This window comes from Dendrobates tinctorius, unplaced genomic scaffold (genome assembly GCF_039654945.1).
Source record: "Dendrobates tinctorius isolate UK_male_01 unplaced genomic scaffold, ASM3965494v1 ptg000080l, whole genome shotgun sequence".
Classification (NCBI taxonomy): domain Eukaryota; kingdom Metazoa; phylum Chordata; class Amphibia; order Anura; family Dendrobatidae; genus Dendrobates; species Dendrobates tinctorius.
Genome location: NW_027361748.1, coordinates 184,771 through 205,000, shown reverse-complemented (window position 1 = coordinate 205,000; position 20,230 = coordinate 184,771). Strand labels below are relative to the sequence as shown.

Here is a 20,230-nt window from a genome sequence, read left to right as displayed (position 1 = left end):
GGAGGAGAGAGAGAGGAGTATATATACAGCCAGGAGGAGAGAGAGAGGAGTATATATACAGCCAGGAGGAGAGAGAGAGAGGAGTATATATACAGCCAGGAAGAGAGAGAGGAGTATATATACAGCCAGGAAGAGAGAGAGAGAGAGGAGTATATACAGCCAGGAAGAGAGAGAGAGAGAGGAGTATATACAGCCAGGGAGAGAGAGAGAGAGAGAGAGAGAGAGAGAGAGAGAGGAGTATATACAGCCAGGAAGAGAGAGGAGTATATATACAGCCAGGAGGAGAGAGAGAGAGAGAGAGAGAGAGAGAGGAGTATATATACAGCCAGGAGGAGAGAGAGAGGATATATACAGCCAGGAGGAGAGAGGGGAGTATATACAGCCAGGAAGAGAGAGAGAGGATATATACAGCCAGGAGGAGAGAGAGGAGAATATATACAGCCAGGAAGAGAGAGAGGAGAATATATACAGCCAGGAAGAGAGAGAGAGGATATATACAGCCAGGAGGGGAGAGAGGAGAATATATACAGCCAGGAAGAGAGAGAGGAGTATATATACACAGCCAGGAGGAGAGAGAGAGGAATATATATACAGCCAGGAGGAGAGAGAGAGGAATATATATACAGCCAGGAGGGAAAGAGAGGGGAGTATATATACAGCCAGGAGGAGAGAGAGGGGAGTATATATACAGCCAGGAGGAGAGAGAGAAGATATATACAGCCAGGAGGAGAGAGGAGTATATACAGCCAGGAAGAGAGAGAGAGGATATATACAGCCAGGAGGAGAGAGAGAGAGGAGTATATACAGCCAGGAAGAGAGAGAGAGGGGAGTATATACAGCCAGGAAGAGAGAGGATATATACAGCCAGGAAGAGAGAGAGAGGAGTATATATACAGCCAGGAAGAGAGAGAGAGGAGTATATATACAGCCAGGAGGAGAGAGAGAGAGAGAGAGAGAGAGAGAGAGAGAGAGAGAGAGAGAGGAGTATATATACAGCCAGGAAGAGAGAGGAGTATATATACAGCCAGGAAGAGAGAGGAGTATATATACAGCCAGGAGGAGAGAGAGGAGTATATATACAGCCAGGAGGAGAGAGAGAGGAGTATATATACAGCCAGGAGGAGAGAGGAGAATATATACAGCCAGGAGGAGAGAGAGAGGAATATATATACAGCCAGGAGGAGAGAGAGAGGAATATATATACAGCCAGGAGGAGAGAGAGGAGTATATACAGCCAGGAGGATATAGAGAGGAGTATATATACAGCAAGGAGGAGAGAGAGAGAGGAGTATATACAGCCAGGAAGAGAGAGAGAGAGAGAGGATATATACAGCCAGGAGGAGAGAGAGGAGAATATATACAGCCAGGAGGAGAGAGAGAGAGGAGTATATACAGCCAGGAGGAGAGAGAGGAGAATATATACAGCCAGGAAGAGAGAGAGAGAGGAGTATATACAGCCAGGAAGAGAGAGGATATATACAGCCAGGAAGAGAGAGAGAGGAGTATATATACAGCCAGGAGGAGAGAGAGAGAGGAATATATATACAGCCAGGAGGAGAGAGAGAGAGGATATATACAGCCAGGAAGAGAGAGAGAGAGGATATATACAGCCAGGAAGAGAGAGGATATATACAGCCAGGAGGAGAGAGAGAGGAGTATATATACAGCCAGGAGGAGAGAGAGAGAGAGAGAGAGAGAGAGAGAGAGAGAGAGAGAGAGAGAGAGGAGAATATATACAACCAGAGGAGAGAGGAGAATACATACAGCCAGGAGGAGAGAGGAGAATACATACAGCCAGGAGGAGAGAGAGAGGAGTATATATACAGCCAGGAGGGGAGAGAGAGGAGAATATATACAGCCAGGAGAGAGAGAGAGGAGTATATATACAGCCAGGAGGAGAGAGAGAGAGGAGTATATATACAGCCAGGAGGAGAGTGAGTAGTATATATACAGTCAGGAGGAGAGAGAGAGGAGTATATATACAGCCAGGAGGAGAGAGAGAGGAGTATATATACAGCCAGGAGGAGAGAGAGGAGAATATATACAGCCAGGAGGAGAGAGAGAGGAGTATATATACAACCAGGAGGAGAGAGAGAGAGAGACACATACATATACACACACACACACACACACACATACATCCAGGAGGAGAGAGAGAGGATATATACAGCCAGGAGGAGAGAGAGAGAGAGAGAGAGGAGTATGTATACAGCCAGGAGGAGAGAGAGAGGAGTATACACAGCCAGGAGGAGAGAGAGGAGAATATATACAGCCAGGAGGAGAGAGAGGAGAATATATACAGCCAGGAAGAGAGAGAGAGAGAGAGGAGTATATATACAGCCAGGAGGAGAGAGAGAGGATATATACATCCAGGAGGAGAGAGAGGAGTATATATACACAGCCAGGAGGAGAGAGAGAGGAATATATATATATAGCCAGGAGGAGAGAGAGAGGAATATATATACAGCCAGGAGGGAAAGAGAGGAGTGTATACAGCCAGGAGGAGAGAGAGGGGAGTATATATACAGCCAGGAGGAGAGAGAGGATATATACAGCCAGGAGGAGAGAGAGAGGAGTATATATACAGCCAGGAAGAGAGAGAGAGTATATACAGCCAGGAAGAGAGAGAGAGAGAGGAGTATATATACAGCCAGGAGGAGAGAGAGAGAGGAGTATAGATACAGCCAGGAGGAGAGAGAGAGAGGAGTATATACAGCCAGGAAGAGAGAGAGGAGAATATATACAGCCAGGAAAAGAGAGAGAGGAGTATATATACAGCCAGGAGGAGAGAGAGAGGATATATACAGCCAGGAGGAGAGAGAGAGGATATATACAGCCAGGAGGAGAGAGAGAGGAATATATATACAGCCAGGAGGAGAGAGAGAGAGGAGTATATATACAGCCAGGAGGAGAGAGAGAGAGGAGTATATATACAGCCAGGAGGGGAGAGAGAGAGGAATATATATACAGCCAGGAGGAGAGAGAGAGAGGAGTATATATACAGCCAGGAGGAGAGAGAGAGAGGAATATATATACAGCCAGGAGGAGAGAGAGAGAGGAGTATATATACAACCAGGAGGAGAGAGAGAGAGAGAGACACAGAGAGAGAGAGAGAGAGAGAGAGAGGAGTATATACACAGCTCTGGCAAAAATTAAGAGACCGCTGCACAATGTTCAGTTTCTCTGATTTTCCTCTTTATATTTCTGAGTAAAATGTAAATTGCTCTTTTATTCTATAAACTCCTGACCACATGTCTCCGAATCTCCAAGCAATAAATTTTATATTTATTGTCAGAAAATGAGAAATGGTCAAAAGAGCAAAAAATGCGGCGTGCTTGTAGACCTCAAATAATGCTAAGAAAACAAGTCCATAATCATTTAGACACAACAATAATAATGTTTTACCTCAGGAAGAGTTCAGAGATCAGTATTCTGTGGAATCCCCATGATTGTTAACCCCAGCTTTCCTGTGTCTTGGCTGCTTTCCTCCAGTCTCTCACGCTGCTTCTGGGTGACCTTATGCCGCTCCTGGTACACACATGTCAGCAGTTCTTCTTTGTCTGATGGCTTGTGACTCTCCATCTCCCTCCTGATTACATTCCAGAGGTTCTCAGTGGGGTTCAGGTCTGGAGATTGGGCGGCCATGACAGGGATTGGATGTGGTGCTCCTTCATCCACACATTGATGACCTAGCTGTGTGGCATGGCGCATTGTCCTCAGAGTTGGGGAACATTGCCTGAGCAGGAGTCAGCTGTTTTTCCAGGATAACCTTGTATGCGGCTTGATTCATACGTCCTTCACAAAGATTAACCTGCCCAATTCCAGCCTTGCTGAAGCCTCCCCAGATCATCACCGATCCTCCACCAAATTTCACAGTGGGTGCAAGACACTGTGGCTTGTGCGCCTCTCCAGGTCTCCGTCTAATCATTAGATGACCAGGTGTTGGGCAAAGCTGAAAATTAGACTCATCACGGAAGATTACCTTACTCCAGTCCTCTATGGTCCAATCTTTATGGTCTTTGGTAAACTTCAGCCTGGCTCTCCTTCTCATTGATGAAAGGCTTTTTTCTAGCGTTACATGACTTGAGCCCTGCCTCTAGGAGCCGGTTATGAACTGTTCTTGCCGTGCGCTTCACCCCAGCTGCCATTTGCCGTTCCTTTTGTAGGTCACGTGATGTCATACTGCGGTTGCTGAGTGACATTCGAATAAGATGACGGTCATCCCGGTCAGTAGAGAGTAGTTTTCGCCCTCTGCCGGTCTGTAGCTTTGTTGTCCACAGTGTCTTCTGCTTGACCTTGTTGTAATGGACTGTCGTCTTAGAAATTTTAAGGATGGAGACAACATGGCGCTCACTGTATCCCTCTGCTAGGAAAGCCAGAATTGAGCCCTTCTTTCCTCACTCAAGACTTTTCTTTCCACCTCCTTTGCCATGGTTAAAAGTTATTTTTTCATTGCTTTTGGGATATTCCTAGCACTTGTTTTGCCATCCAGCTTGTCCTATTGCAGGAGGATTGTGAACCCCACAGCAGGGTTTCTATACTTTCCTTCATTAGATAAGATTTGGTTCATGTGATCACTAATCAGAAGCACATTAAGTAGAATGAGGTGGACTCTGGATGGAATTCAGCTGACACTGGAATGGAATGGCCGCCAGACAAGGAGAGAAGCGGATTTTTATAAACTGTGCAGTGGTCTCTTAATTTTAAGATATATAATATATCAGCACGGACCTGACTGTCTCCTGCGCACACAGAGCACGGACCTGACTGTCTCCTGCGCACACAGAGCACGGACCTGACTGTCTCCTGCGCACACAGAGCACGGACCTGACTGTCTCCTGCGCACACAGAGGACGGACCTGACTGTCTCCTGCGCACACAGAGCACGGACCTGACTGTCTCCTGCGCACACAGAGCACGGACCTGACTGTCTCCTGCGCACACAGAGCACGGACCTGACTGTCTCCTGCGCACACAGAGCACGGACCTGACTGTCTCCTGCGCACACAGAGCACGGACCTGTCTCCTGCACACACAGAGCACGGACCTGACTGTCTCCTGCACACACAGAGCACGGACCTGACTGTCTCCTGCACACACAGAGCACGGACCTGACTGTCTCCTGCACACACAGAGCACGGACCTGACTGTCTCCTGCACACACAGAGCACGGACCTGACTGTCTCCTGCACACAGAGCACGGACCTGACTGTCTCCTGCACACACAGAGCACGGACCTGACTGTCTCCTGCACACACAGAGCACGGACCTGACTGTCTCCTGCACACACAGAGCACGGACCTGACTGTCTCCTGCACACACAGAGCACGGACCTGACTGTCTCCTGCACACACAGAGCACGGACCTGACTGTCTCCTGCACACACAGAGCACGGACCTGACTGTCTCCTGCACACACAGAGCACGGACCTGACTGTCTCCTGCACACACAGAGCACGGACCTGACTGTCTCCTGCACACACAGAGCACGGACCTGACTGTCTCCTGCACACACAGAGCACGGACCTGACTGTCTCCTGCACACACAGAGCACGGACCTGACTGTCTCCTGCACACACAGAGCACGGACCTGACTGTCTCCTGCACACACAGAGCACGGACCTGACTGTCTCCTGCACACACAGAGCACGGACCTGACTGTCTCCTGCACACACAGAGCACGGACCTGACTGTCTCCTGCACACACAGAGCACGGACCTGACTGTCTCCTGCACACACAGAGCACGGACCTGACTGTCTCCTGCACACACAGAGCACTGACCTGACTGTCTCCAGCTCGGGGTCCGCACTGTGGTCCAACGGTGGGCTGGTGCTGTCCGGAGCTCATATCCGCCATGCGACGCTCCATCTGCTCCAGACGCTCCAGTATAGACATCCTGAACTGATTGTCTGCAGGAGAGGAGAGGTCCATGAGTGGCGGAGGATGTGCGGGCGTACGGGTATAAGGCCACTGAGACCACTGCCGACCTACGCCGCATAGTACCTAACCACAGCCCACTGCCATCTTGTGCCACTCGCTGCCCATGCAGACCCTGGGACCTGGTAGTGGCATCACCGCACATCATTCACATTACAACACCCAAAAAACACGCGGCCGGCGACGAGGAAGCCGCTGTCCCTCCCCTACCTTCATGTCATGCACACCAGAGGTATGATCCTTCCCAGCATCCTCGGGGGCAGCCCCCAGGATCCCCCCGTTCGGCAGGGTCCTGTGAAGTTGGCGGCAGGGAATCACCCTGAGACTGAGATTTCCTGTCGTCCTGTGATGAGCGGTGTCAGCCCTCTCTGTCCTATAATCCTCACCCTACTAAAATAGACATCCCCCTCCCTTTCTAGCTCATTAAAAGGGAAGGAAAATCCGACTCAGCCCAGGGAATATTTCACAATAAGCACTGGGATGGACTGGTCAGCTTAGCACCTAGGTGCCATGATGGAAGGCTTCAAAGGGCACAAACTAGCGGGAAACCTAAAATCAGAGATGACCTACACCACAACCTGGACGATGCAGCATTACCTGGGATCAATGCGATGTACAGAATACAAGAAAAACAGCCGTACTACACATTTACCTCAGAATATACCTCAGATATATACATTATACAAGCAGAAAACAGCCGTACTACACATTTACCTCAGAATATACCTCAGATATATACATTATACAAGCGGACAACAGCCGTACTACACATTTACCTCAGAATATACCTCAGATATATACATTATACAAGCGGACAACAGCCGTACTACACATTTACCTCAGAAAATACCTCAGATATATACATTATACAAGCGGACAACAGCCGTACTACACATTTACCTCAGAATATACCTCAGATATATACATTATACAAGCGGACAACAGCCGTACTACACATTTACCTCAGAATACACCTCAGATATATACATTATACAAGCAGAAAACAGCCGTACTACACATTTACCTCAGAATATACCTCAGATATATACATTATACAAGCAGAAAACAGCCGTACTACACATTTACCTCAGAATATACCTCAGATATATACATTATACAAGCAGAAAACAGCCGTACTACACATTTACCTCAGAATATACCTCAGATATATACATTATACAAGCTGAAAACAGCCGTACTACACATTTACCTCAGAATATACCTCAGATATATACATTATACAAGCGGACAACAGCCGTACTACACATTTACCTCAGAATATACCTCAGATATATACATTATACAAGCGGACAACAGCCGTACTACACATTTACCTCAGAATACACCTCAGATATATACATTATACAAGCAGAAAACAGCCGTACTACACATTTACCTCAGAATATACCTCAGATATATACATTATACAAGCAGAAAACAGCCGTACTACACATTTACCTCAGAATATACCTCAGATATATACATTATACAAGCAGAAAACAGCCGTACTACACATTTACCTCAGAATATACCTCAGATATATACATTATACAAGCGGACAACAGCCGTACTACACATTTACCTCAGAATATACCTCAGATATATACATTATACAAGCAGAAAACAGCCGTACTACACATTTACCTCAGAATATACCTCAGATATATACATTATACAAGCGGACAACAGCCGTACTACACATTTACCTCAGAATATACCTCAGATATATACATTATACAAGCGGACAACAGCCGTACTACACATTTACCTCAGAATATACCTCAGATATATACATTATACAAGCGGACAACAGCCGTACTACACATTTACCTCAGAATATACCTCAGATATATACATTATACAAGCGGACAACAGCCGTACTACACATTTACCTCAGAATATACCTCAGATATATACATTATACAAGCGGACAACAGCCGTACTACACATTTACCTCAGAATATACCTCAGATATATACATTATACAAGTGGACAACAGCCGTACTACACATTTACCTCAGAATATACCTCAGATATATACATTATACAAGCGGACAACAGCCGTACTACACATTTACCTCAGAATATACCTCAGATATATACATTATACAAGCGGACAACAGCCGTACTACACATTTACCTCAGAATATACCTCAGATATATACATTATACAAGCGGACAACAGCCGTACTACACATTTACCTCAGAATATACCTCAGATATATACATTATACAAGCGGACAACAGCCGTACTACACATTTACCTCAGAATATACCTCAGATATATACATTATACAAGCAGAAAACAGCCGTACTACACATTTACCTCAGAATACACCTCAGATATATAAATTATACAAGCAGAAAACAGCCGTACTACACATTTACCTCAGAATACACCTCAGATATATACATTATACAAGCAGAAAACAGCCGTACTACACATTTACCTCAGAATACACCTCAGATATATACATTATACAAGCAGAAAACAGCCGTACTACACATTTACCTCAGAATACACCTCAGATATATACATTATACAAGCAGAAAACAGCCGTACTACACATTTACCTCAGAATACACCTCAGATATATACATTATACAAGCAGAAAACAGCCGTACTACACATTTACCTCAGAATACACCTCAGATATATAAATTATACAAGCAGAAAACAGCCGTACTACACATTTACCTCAGAATATACCTCAGATATATACATTATACAAGCGGACAACAGCCGTACTACACATTTACACATTCTATTACCAGTGGAGATAATCCCTATACAATGCAGTGTTATGTGTCACACGACCCCTAAACAACGCATGGATGCCAAGATACACCTCATATACATGACACTACAATGTTACCAAACTACATCACAACACCTACACAACACACTTATCTAGGTACACCATGATCCCTAAACAACACACTGATGCCCACAAACACCTAAATCCTACACTAAACTTTTATTGAAGAACGCCACAATCCCTCAATCTCTACACAACACTCTCACCCAAAAAGACAACCAACTACAGTTACCAAGCAATGTTTCCTGGGAACACCAGAGTTCCTACAAGGCACAGTTACTGGATTATCTACAGCCCTTACACAATACACACCAGTACGACACCACAATCCCATCAGAACACCGTCACAATAGACTGTTCGCTAAGTGCAATAACTACACAACAGCCCTACTACACTGTCACGTGAAGTTGTATTCAGTTAATAATTGTTGTGTGTTATGGTGACAACCCCCATCCTACACAACCCAATGGTACCTCAGGACCCCCTGCATGACCACACACCACACACCGCCAAAAACACAACATTTCCGGATTATATACCAGATTCTGCACCAATCATCCTTTTCTTGGCCATGCACAGTATTAAACGGATATACGGTGGCTATAAAGAAAAAAGTCTACAAACCACTGATAAAATGCCAGATTCCCGTCATGTGATAATAATCATCTCAACAGGAATCATTTCAAAACTTCTTCTGCCATTAATGTCGCCCATAATCTGTACAAATCCAGAGAGAAACAAACTGAAATCTTTTCAAGTGGAAAAAAAAAAACACACGTAAAACATTGTGGTTGCATAAATCTGCACACCCCTACACTAACACTTTTGTTGCAGTCCCTGTGAAGTTCTGGCACCATTCAGTCTTTTGGGTTGGGGTCTATCAGCCTGGCAGATCTAGAATTTGAGATCTTTGCCGGCTCCTCTCTGCAGCAGCTCCACATCTGTCATATTGCGGGGGGCATCTCCTGTATACAGCGCCCTCTTCAGGTCACCATAGATTGACCCTTTGGGTTCAGGTCTGGACTCGGCCTTTCCAGAACTTCCATTTTCTTCTGGTGAAGCCGTTTATTTTCCGATTTGGAGGTCACTCAGTGTCGTTGTCTGCTAAAAGGTGAAATTCCTCCTCATCTTCAGCTTTTTAGCAGAGGATGGAAGGTTCTGATGTAAAATTATCTGATATTTGTTCTGTTAATAATTTCCTTCCCCTTTGCCTAAAGCCCTGGTTCCTGCTGCAGAAAACCAGCTCCAAAGCACAATGCTGTCTCCACCATGCCTCACTGTGTGGATGGGAGTCTTTTGGTGATGACTTTGTATCTTCTGGAATTTGACCAAAAAGTTCTCCCTCGGTCTCAAGGGACAGAACACATTTCCTGCTACTGGCCAACGTGATGGAGGTTCCAGCAGAACACTGCTGGGCCTGGATGTTTTTCTTTGCCATAAAATGCTTCTGTCTTGCCCCTGACCCCACAGGCCGGGTATATGAAGAATAAGGGAGATTATGTTCACATGCATGACACCACCAGGACTGACCAGAAATTCCTGCAGCTCCTTTAATGTTGCTGTCGGCTGCTTGGCAGCCTACAGGGACAATTTTCTTTCGTCTTTTAATCAACTTTTGAGAGGTGCCCAGCTCTAGATAATGTTGCCATTATGCGAAATTTAGCTACTTCTTGATGACATCTCCACAGTGTCCATGGTAGATCTAATGCCTAGCAGACGTTTTTGTCCCTTACCCTGATTGTTCAGTTTCCACAGTGAGATCCTTTGCTGTGTTGTCAGCTTTTTACAGAGCAGAAAAACAAACAAAACTTGGCATTTTACCAGGGGTGTGTAGACTTTTTATATCCCTGTAGTATGCCATCTGTGTATCCTACAGAAGGAGCCAGAACCTTAACAGATGGGGACGGTTTTACTTGGTCGTCCAGTAATTAGACCAAGCTGATTATCCCAGACAAGCTGCAGACTGACCGGAGGGATGACCGGAGGGATTGCCCAGCGACTGTACGTACGTGCATCACTGCAGCATTCAGATCACAATATTATTCCACACATCACAAACCTATCTGAAAGCCATATGAATCCTGTGCATAGAAACAGCACAAGGCACAGCAATCATCCAGAATCACCATCAATAAACGTCATCATCACACTGCTGCAGGCAAACACCCAGATACCCTGGTGCGAGCCAACATCACAGTCTTCCGGGAACCAACTAAACTACACCAATGACCATCACCGCTATTATTTAACAGCCACCCACCCAAACTACACCAGCACCTGCCAACACCAAGGGTCTAAGTAAACGATCAAGGAACACCAGTTCCAACAAAACCATTCCGCCCACGTTACAAGCAACCAAACTATAGTGGCCTCTCCTACAAACATAAAAGTCATCCCGACAACTATCTAATCTACACCAGCACTTGCCAAAAGCAGTTTTCCAGACATACAACCAAACTAGGTGAATACAGGCCAGCTTCACTTTTTTTTATATATAGAAAACAATCCAAACTACCCCAGTTCCTTCCAAAGACTTCAAGACACCCAGCAAAACGACACCAGTAACGGCCAACATCAGCTGTCTAACTACACCAGTGACCGCCACACATCACACACTTGTTGGCCACCAATCATCCAGTGACCGCCACACATCACACACTTGTTGGCCACGAATCATCCAGTGACCGCCACACATCACACACTTGTTGGACACCAATCATCCAGTGACCGCCACACATCACACACTTGTTGGCCACCAATCATCCAGTGACCGCCACACATCACACACTTGTTGGGCACCAATCATCCAGTGTCCGCCACACATCACACACTTGTTGGCCACCAATCATCCAGTAACCGCCACACATCACACACTTGTTGGCCACCAACCATCCAGTAACCGCCACACATCACACACTTGTTGGCCACCAATCATCCAGTAACCGCCACACATCACACACTTGTTGGCAACCAATCATCCAGTAACCGCCACACATCACACACTTGTTGGCCACCAATCATCCAGTGACCGCCACACATCACACACTTGTTGGCCACCAATCATCCAGTGACCGCCACACATCACACACTTGTTGGCCACCAATCATCCAGTGACCGCCACACATCACACACTTGTTGGACACCAATCATCCAGTAACCGCCACACATCACACACTTGTTGGCCACCAATCATCCAGTGACCGCCACACATCACACACTTGTTGGCCACCAATCATCCAGTGACCGCCACACATCACACACTTGTTGGCCACCAATCATCCAGTCACCGCCACACATCACACACTTGTTGGCCACCAATCATCCAGTAACCGCCACACATCACACACTTGTTGGCCACCAATCATCCAGTAACCGCCACACATCACACACTTGTTGGCCACCAATCATCCAGTGACCGCCACACATCACACACTTGTTGGCCACCAATCATCCAGTAACCGCCACACATCACACACTTGTTGGCCACCAATCATCCAGTGACCGCCACACATCACACACTTGTTGGCCACCAATCATCCAGTGACCGCCACACATCACACACTTGTTGGCCACCAATCATCCAGTGACCGCCACACATCACACACTTGTTGGCCACCAATCATCCAGTAACCGCCACACATCACACACTTGTTGGCCACCAATCATCCAGTGACCGCCACACATCACACACTTGTTGGCCACCAATCATCCAGTGACCGCCACACATCACACACTTGTTGGCCACCAATCATCCAGTGACCGCCACACATCACACACTTGTTGGCCACCAATCATCCAGTGACCGCCACACATCACACACTTGTTGGCCACCAATCATCCAGTGACCGCCACACATCACACACTTGTTGGCCACCAATCATCCAGTGACCGCCACACATCACACACTTGTTGGCCACCAATCATCCAGTGACCGCCACACATCACACACTTGTTGGCCACCAATCATCCAGTGACCGCCACACATCACACACTTGTTGGCCACCAATCATCCAGTGACCGCCACACATCACACACTTGTTGATCCCCAAACTACACCAGCACCTGTTGACACCACAGTCTTTCACACACCCAACTACACACCTCAGTCTTCTCAATAAGCCAAACACTAGATCACCTCTTGCAAGCAACACTCTTCCAAGCTTCCAAGATGGCGAAGGCCAATGAAGGCGGTGGTGTGGCTGGTATAAAGAAGGGGCACCTGAGCATCCCCGAGGCCGTGTTTGTGGAAGATGTGGATTCCTTTATGAAGAAATCTGAAAATGAGACGGCTGATGTAGTGCTCAAGAGGCTAGATGAACAGTACCAGAAATATAAGTTTATGGAATTAAACCTTTCTCAGAAGAAGAGGAGGCTGAAAAACCAGATCCCAGAAATTAAACAGACGCTAGAAATTTTAAAGCACATGCAGAAGAAAAGGGGTACTACTGAACCAATGGAAACAAGGTTTTTGCTGGTTGATAATCTGTATTGTAAAGCATCAGTGCCACCAACAGACCAAGTCTGCTTGTGGCTTGGGGCCAATGTAATGCTTGAGTATGATATTGATGATGCTCAGGCTTTACTAGAAAAGAATTTGTCTGCAGCCACAAGAAGTCTTGAATCGACAGAAGAGGACCTAGACTTCCTCCGGGACCAGTTCACCACCACTGAAGTCAATATGGCTAGGGTTTATAACTGGGATGTAAAACGAAGAAACAAGGACGGCGTCTCTAAAAGTAAAGCATAGCTGTGCCTCTTTTAAATATTTCCAGACACAGATTGTTTTAGATAAACTCCCAGTTTTCATTTGAGCACTTGGGATGGACATTTAGTTGTGGACCTGCCCTCCTCTCCCTTAAAGCAGGCACTTTTTCCTTATTTATTCATATAGCCCCATTACATGCATGCCCTTGTTTTATGCCAATCTTACAATGGACGGAGAGGCATTATCGGCTGCTCCTTTGCCCTCCTAATGCATAATAAAATGTACATAATATGCAGAAAAATATCCACACGTTTTGTATACTAGATACACAACCAGACTACACCAGAACCTGCCGACACCAGAGTCTAGACAGACAACCAGACTACACCAGAACCTGCCGACACCAGAGTCTTCTATATACACAACCAGACTACACCAGAACCTGCCGACACCAGAGTCTTCTATATACACAACCAGACTACACCAGAAACGGCCAACACCAGAGTCTTCTACATACACAACCAGACTACACCAGAACCTGCCGACACCAGAGTCATCTATATACACAACCAGACTACACCAGAACCTGCCGACACCAGAGTCTTCTATATACACAAGCAGACTACACCAGAACCTGCCGACACCAGAGTGTTCTATATACACAACCAGACTACACCAGAACCTGCCGACACCAGAGTGTTTTATATACACAACCAGACTACACCAGAACCTGCCGACACCAGAGTCTTCTATATACACAACCAGACTACACCAGAACCTGCCGACACCAGAGTGTTCTATATACACAACCAGACTACACCAGAACCTGCCGACACCAGAGTCTTCTATATACACAACCAGACTACACCAGAACCTGCCGACACCAGAGTCTTCTATATACACAACCAGACTACACCAGAACCTGCCGACACCAGAGTCATCTATATACACAACCAGACTACACCAGAACCTGCCGACACCAGAGTCTTCTATATACACAAGCAGACTACACCAGAACCTGCCGACACCAGAGTGTTCTATATACACAACCAGACTACACCAGAACCTGCCGACACCAGAGTCTTCTATATACACAAGCAGACTACACCAGAACCTGCCGACACCAGAGTCTTCTATATACACAACCAGACTACACCAGAACCTGCCGACACCAGAGTCTTCTATATACACAACCAGACTACACCAGAACCTGCCGACACCAGAGTGTTCTATATACACAACCAGACTACACCAGAACCTGCCGACACCAGAGTCTTCTATATACACAACCAGACTACACCAGAACCTGCCGACACCAGAGTCTTCTATATACACAACCAGACTACACCAGAACCTGCCAACACCAGAGTCATCTATATACACAACCAGACTACACCAGAACCTGCCGACACCAGAGTCTTCTATATACACAAGCAGACTACACCAGAACCTGCCGACACCAGAGTGTTCTATATACACAACCAGACTACACCAGAACCTGCCGACACCAGAGTCTTCTATATACACAAGCAGACTACACCAGAACCTGCCGACACCAGAGTCTTCTATATACACAAGCAGACTACACCAGAACCTGCCGACACCAGAGTGTTCTATATACACAACCAGACTACACCAGAACCTGCCGACACCAGTGTTTTATATACACAACCAGACTACACCAGAACCTGCCGACACCAGAGTCTTCTATATACACAAGCAGACTACACCAGAACCTGCCGACACCAGAGTGTTCTATATACACAACCAGACTACACCAGAACCTGCCGACACCAGAGTCTTCTATATACACAAGCAGACTACACCAGAACCTGCCGACACCAGAGTCTTCTATATACACAAGCAGACTACACCAGAACCTGCCGACACCAGAGTGTTCTATATACACAACCAGACTACACCAGAACCTGCCGACACCAGTGTTTTATATACACAACCAGACTACACCAGAACCTGCCGACACCAGAGTCTTCTATATACACAACCAGACTACACCAGAACCTGCCGACACCAGAGTGTTCTATATACACAACCAGACTACACCAGAACCTGCCGACACCAGAGTCTTCTATATACACAACCAGACTACACCAGAACCTGCCGACACCAGAGTGTTTTATATACACAACCAGACTACACCAGAACCTGCCGACACCAGAGTCTTCTATATACACAACCAGACTACACCAGAACCTGCCGACACCAGAGTGTTCTATATACACAACCAGACTACACCAGAACCTGCCGACACCAGAGTCTTCTATATACACAACCAGACTACACCAGAACCTGCCGACACCAGAGTCTTCTATATACACAACCAGACTACACCAGAACCTGCCGACACCAGAGTCATCTATATACACAACCAGACTACACCAGAACCTGCCGACACCAGAGTCTTCTATATACACAAGCAGACTACACCAGAACCTGCCGACACCAGAGTGTTCTATATACACAACCAGACTACACCAGAACCTGCCGACACCAGAGTCTTCTATATACACAAGCAGACTACACCAGAACCTGCCGACACCAGAGTCTTCTATATACACAACCAGACTACACCAGAACCTGCCGACACCAGAGTCTTCTATATACACAACCAGACTACACCAGAACCTGCCGACACCAGAGTGTTCTATATACACAACCAGACTACACCAGAACCTGCCGACACCAGAGTCTTCTATATACACAACCAGACTACACCAGAACCTGCCGACACCAGAGTCTTCTATATACACAACCAGACTACACCAGAACCTGCCAACACCAGAGTCATCTATATACACAACCAGACTACACCAGAACCTGCCGACACCAGAGTCTTCTATATACACAAGCAGACTACACCAGAACCTGCCGACACCAGAGTGTTCTATATACACAACCAGACTACACCAGAACCTGCCGACACCAGAGTCTTCTATATACACAAGCAGACTACACCAGAACCTGCCGACACCAGAGTCTTCTATATACACAAGCAGACTACACCAGAACCTGCCGACACCAGAGTGTTCTATATACACAACCAGACTACACCAGAACCTGCCGACACCAGTGTTTTATATACACAACCAGACTACACCAGAACCTGCCGACACCAGAGTCTTCTATATACACAACCAGACTACACCAGAACCTGCCGACACCAGAGTGTTCTATATACACAACCAGACTACACCAGAACCTGCCGACACCAGAGTCTTCTATATACACAACCAGACTACACCAGAACCTGCCGACACCAGAGTCTTCTATATACACAACCAGACTACACCAGAACCTGCCGACACCAGAGTCATCTATATACACAACCAGACTACACCAGAACCTGCCGACACCAGAGTCTTCTATATACACAAGCAGACTACACCAGAACCTGCCGACACCAGAGTGTTCTATATACACAACCAGACTACACCAGAACCTGCCGACACCAGAGTCTTCTATATACACAACCAGACTACACCAGAACCTGCCGACACCAGTCTTCTATATACACAAGCAGACTACACCAGAACCTGCCGACACCAGAGTCTTCTATATACACAAGCAGACTACACCAGAACCTGCCGACACCAGAGTGTTCTATATACACAACCAGACTACACCAGAACCTGCCGACACCAGAGTGTTCTATATACACAACCAGACTACACCAGAACCTGCCGACACCAGAGTCTTCTATATACACAACCAGACTACACCAGAACCTGCCGACACCAGAGTCTTCTATATACACAACCAGACTACACCAGAACCTGCCGACACCAGAGTCTTCTATATACACAACCAGACTACACCAGAACCTGCCGACACCAGAGTCTTCTATATACACAACCAGACTACACAGAACCTGCCGACACCAGAGTCTTCTATATACACAACCAGACTACACCAGAACCTGCCGACACCAGAGTCTTCTATATACACAACCAGACTATACCAGAACCTGCCGACACCAGAGTCTTCTATATACACAACCAGACTACACCAGAACCTGCCGACACCAGAGTCTAGACAGACAACCAGACTACACCAGAACCTGCCGACACCAGAGTCTTCTAGATACACAACCAGACTACACCAGAACCGGCCAACATGAGTCTTCCGGACACACAACAAACCAGGCCAGATCCGTCCACACCCCAGCTGTCCAGACGCCGATCCATCCTGTACATGGGCACACCTGGCAATTGTGCAAGAATTGTCGGCTTTATTTCAGTTGCTGCCTCATATCTGAAGGAGTCCTGGCCGGGAAGACTATAATGAAGGCTCAGTGATAACTCACGAGATATACGGGCGTGACCCTGCACCGTCATCAGCGTCACATGCACACCCGGAGCAGACCGATACTTCGATATGCCCGATCTTCTACGAGTGCGCTGATTATTCTCAGACATTCAGCAAAAGTGAAGTAAGAACATTTCCCAAGTGGACCGCGGAGCCTAAAGCTGAGCTCTCACCACTGAGCCGAATGGTGGGAGCGGTGCAAGGGACCAGCGAAGGAGTCACCGAAATGCATGCGAGTCAGACATGGCTTCCACTTCCAGACAAGCCACTAACATATCCCCCATTAATATGATATCAGCAGAGATAGAGGACAGGGGGTCCGCATCGGGGACAGGGGGGTCCGCACCGGGGACAAGAGGGGGGCATGGAGCCATCAGGGATACACATGAAGAGGAGACAAATGCAGGGAAGCACCACAAAGGGTTAAATGTCCTTCTGACCGGCTGTAAAGTAGCCCCTAACTAGCCCAAAGCTGCCCCCTCCTCCCGAAATCTCTCACTCAAGCTTCAGGCAATCATTTAAGAAGATCAGATTAATAGAAGGGGAGGGCGATGGCAGCAGAGAGAAGGAGGAAGGGACGGCTCACATCCCTGCCTGGCAACTACATATCCTACATGTATGACCCCACATGTATGAGCCGGCCCCGCCCCCTGCAGGGTGATACAGAGAGAAGGGAGATGTGACCCCGCCCCCTGCAGGGTGATACAGAGAGAAGGGAGATACAGAGAGAAGGGAGATGTGACCCCGCCCCTTGCAGGGTGATACAGATAGAAGGGAGATGTGGCCCCGCCCCCTGCAGGGTGATATAGAGAGAAGGGAGATGTGTCCCCGCCCCCTGCAGGGTGATACAGAGAGAAGGGAGATGTGACCCCGCCCCTTGCAGGGTGATACAGAGAGAAGGGAGATGTGACCCCGCCCCTTGCAGGGTGATAGATAGAAGGGAGATGTGGCCCCGCCCCCTGCAGGGTGATACAGAGAGAAGGGAGATGTGACCCCGCCCCCTGCAGGGTGATACAAATAGAAGGGAGATGTGGTCCTGCCCCCTGCAGGGTGATATAGAGAGAAGGGAGTTGTGGCCCCGCCCCCTGCAGGGTGATATAGAGAGAAGGGAGATGTGGCCCTGCCCCCTGCAGGGTGATACAGAGAGAAGGGATTTGTGACCCTGCCACCTGCAGGGTGATTGAGAAGGGAGATGTGGCCCAGCCACCTTCAGGGTGATATAGAGAGAAGGGAGATGTGGCCCTACCCCCTGCAGGGTAATATAAAGAAGAGATGTGGCCTCACCCCCTGCAGAGTGATACAGAGATATCCAATGTGGACCGCCACCTGCAGGGTGATATAGAGAAGGGAGATGTGGCCCTGCCCCCTGCAGGGTGATAGAGATATCTGATGTAGCCCCACCCCCTGCAGGGAGATACAGAGAGAAGGGAGATGTGGCCTCGCTCCCTGCAGGGTGATACAGAGATATCTGATGTGACTCCGCCCACTGCAGGGAGATACAGATAGTAGGGAGATGTGGCCTCGCTCCCTGCAGGGTGATAGAGATATCTAATGTAGCCCCACCCCCTGCAGGGAAATACAGAGAGATGGGAGATGTGGCCCCGCTACCTGCAGGGTGATACAGAGATATCTGATGTGACTCCGCCCACTGCAGGGAGATACAGAGAGATGGGAGATGTAGCCCCACCCCCTGCAGGGAGATACAGAGAGAAGGGAGATGTGGCCTCGCTCCCTGCAGGGTGATACAGAGATATCTGATGTGACTCCGCCCACTGCAGGGAGATACAGAGAGATGGGAGATGTGGCCTCGCTCCCTGCAGGGTGATACAGAGATATCTGATGTAGCCTCACCCCCTGCAGGGAGATACAGAGAGTAGGGAGATGTGGCCTCGCTACCTGCAGGGTGATACAGAGATATCTGATGTGACTCCGCCCACTGCAGGGAGATACAGAGAGATGGGAGATGTGGCCCCGCTACCTGCAGGATGATACAGAGATGTCTGATGTGACCCCGCCCCCTGCAGGGTGACAGACAGCTGTGAGCGGCCCTCCTCCTGCAGGGCGACACCAGCACATGATGGGTTAATGCAGAGGACACTAGGGACTTTCTATAATCAGTGCCGCCTCCCCCTCCTCCATGACCGGAGACCAGCTGCTTTCTAGAGAGCGGGCTGTCCTGTGCCCGTGTCACGCTGTGCCAGGAATGGCAGGCATGTCATCCGCGTCACGGTGTCCTTCCACAACTAACAAAATAGTCTTGGGTGGGATTCAGGTTGCTGGCGGGCGCTGAAAGATGGAGGACAAAAATAGAAAAGGAGGTTCCTGCCACCTCTGAGCGCCCGGCGATAGCAGGCCTGGCACAGGGAGCAGAGCCGGGCACAGGGAGCAGAGCCGGGCACAGGGAGCAGAGCCGGGCACAAAGAGGCCGAGAGCAGGCTGGTG

At 47.8% G+C, this 20,230-nt stretch overlaps 1 protein-coding gene and 1 pseudogene across 2 annotated transcripts in view; one reads left to right on the top strand and one right to left on the bottom strand.

Annotated features, from left to right (window-relative positions):
• Positions 1-20,230, bottom strand: part of CAMTA2 (calmodulin binding transcription activator 2) — a 109,266-nt gene that overhangs the window by 39,877 nt on the left and 49,159 nt on the right. For both annotated transcript variants that reach the window (XM_073583679.1, XM_073583680.1), the window contains exon 12: positions 5,782-5,909. In XM_073583679.1, coding sequence (XP_073439780.1) covers positions 5,782-5,909 — 128 coding nt within the window. The remainder of the gene's footprint in view (positions 1-5,781; positions 5,910-20,230) is intronic.
• On the top strand, positions 12,922-13,649 carry LOC141096852 (prefoldin subunit 3 pseudogene; annotated as a pseudogene).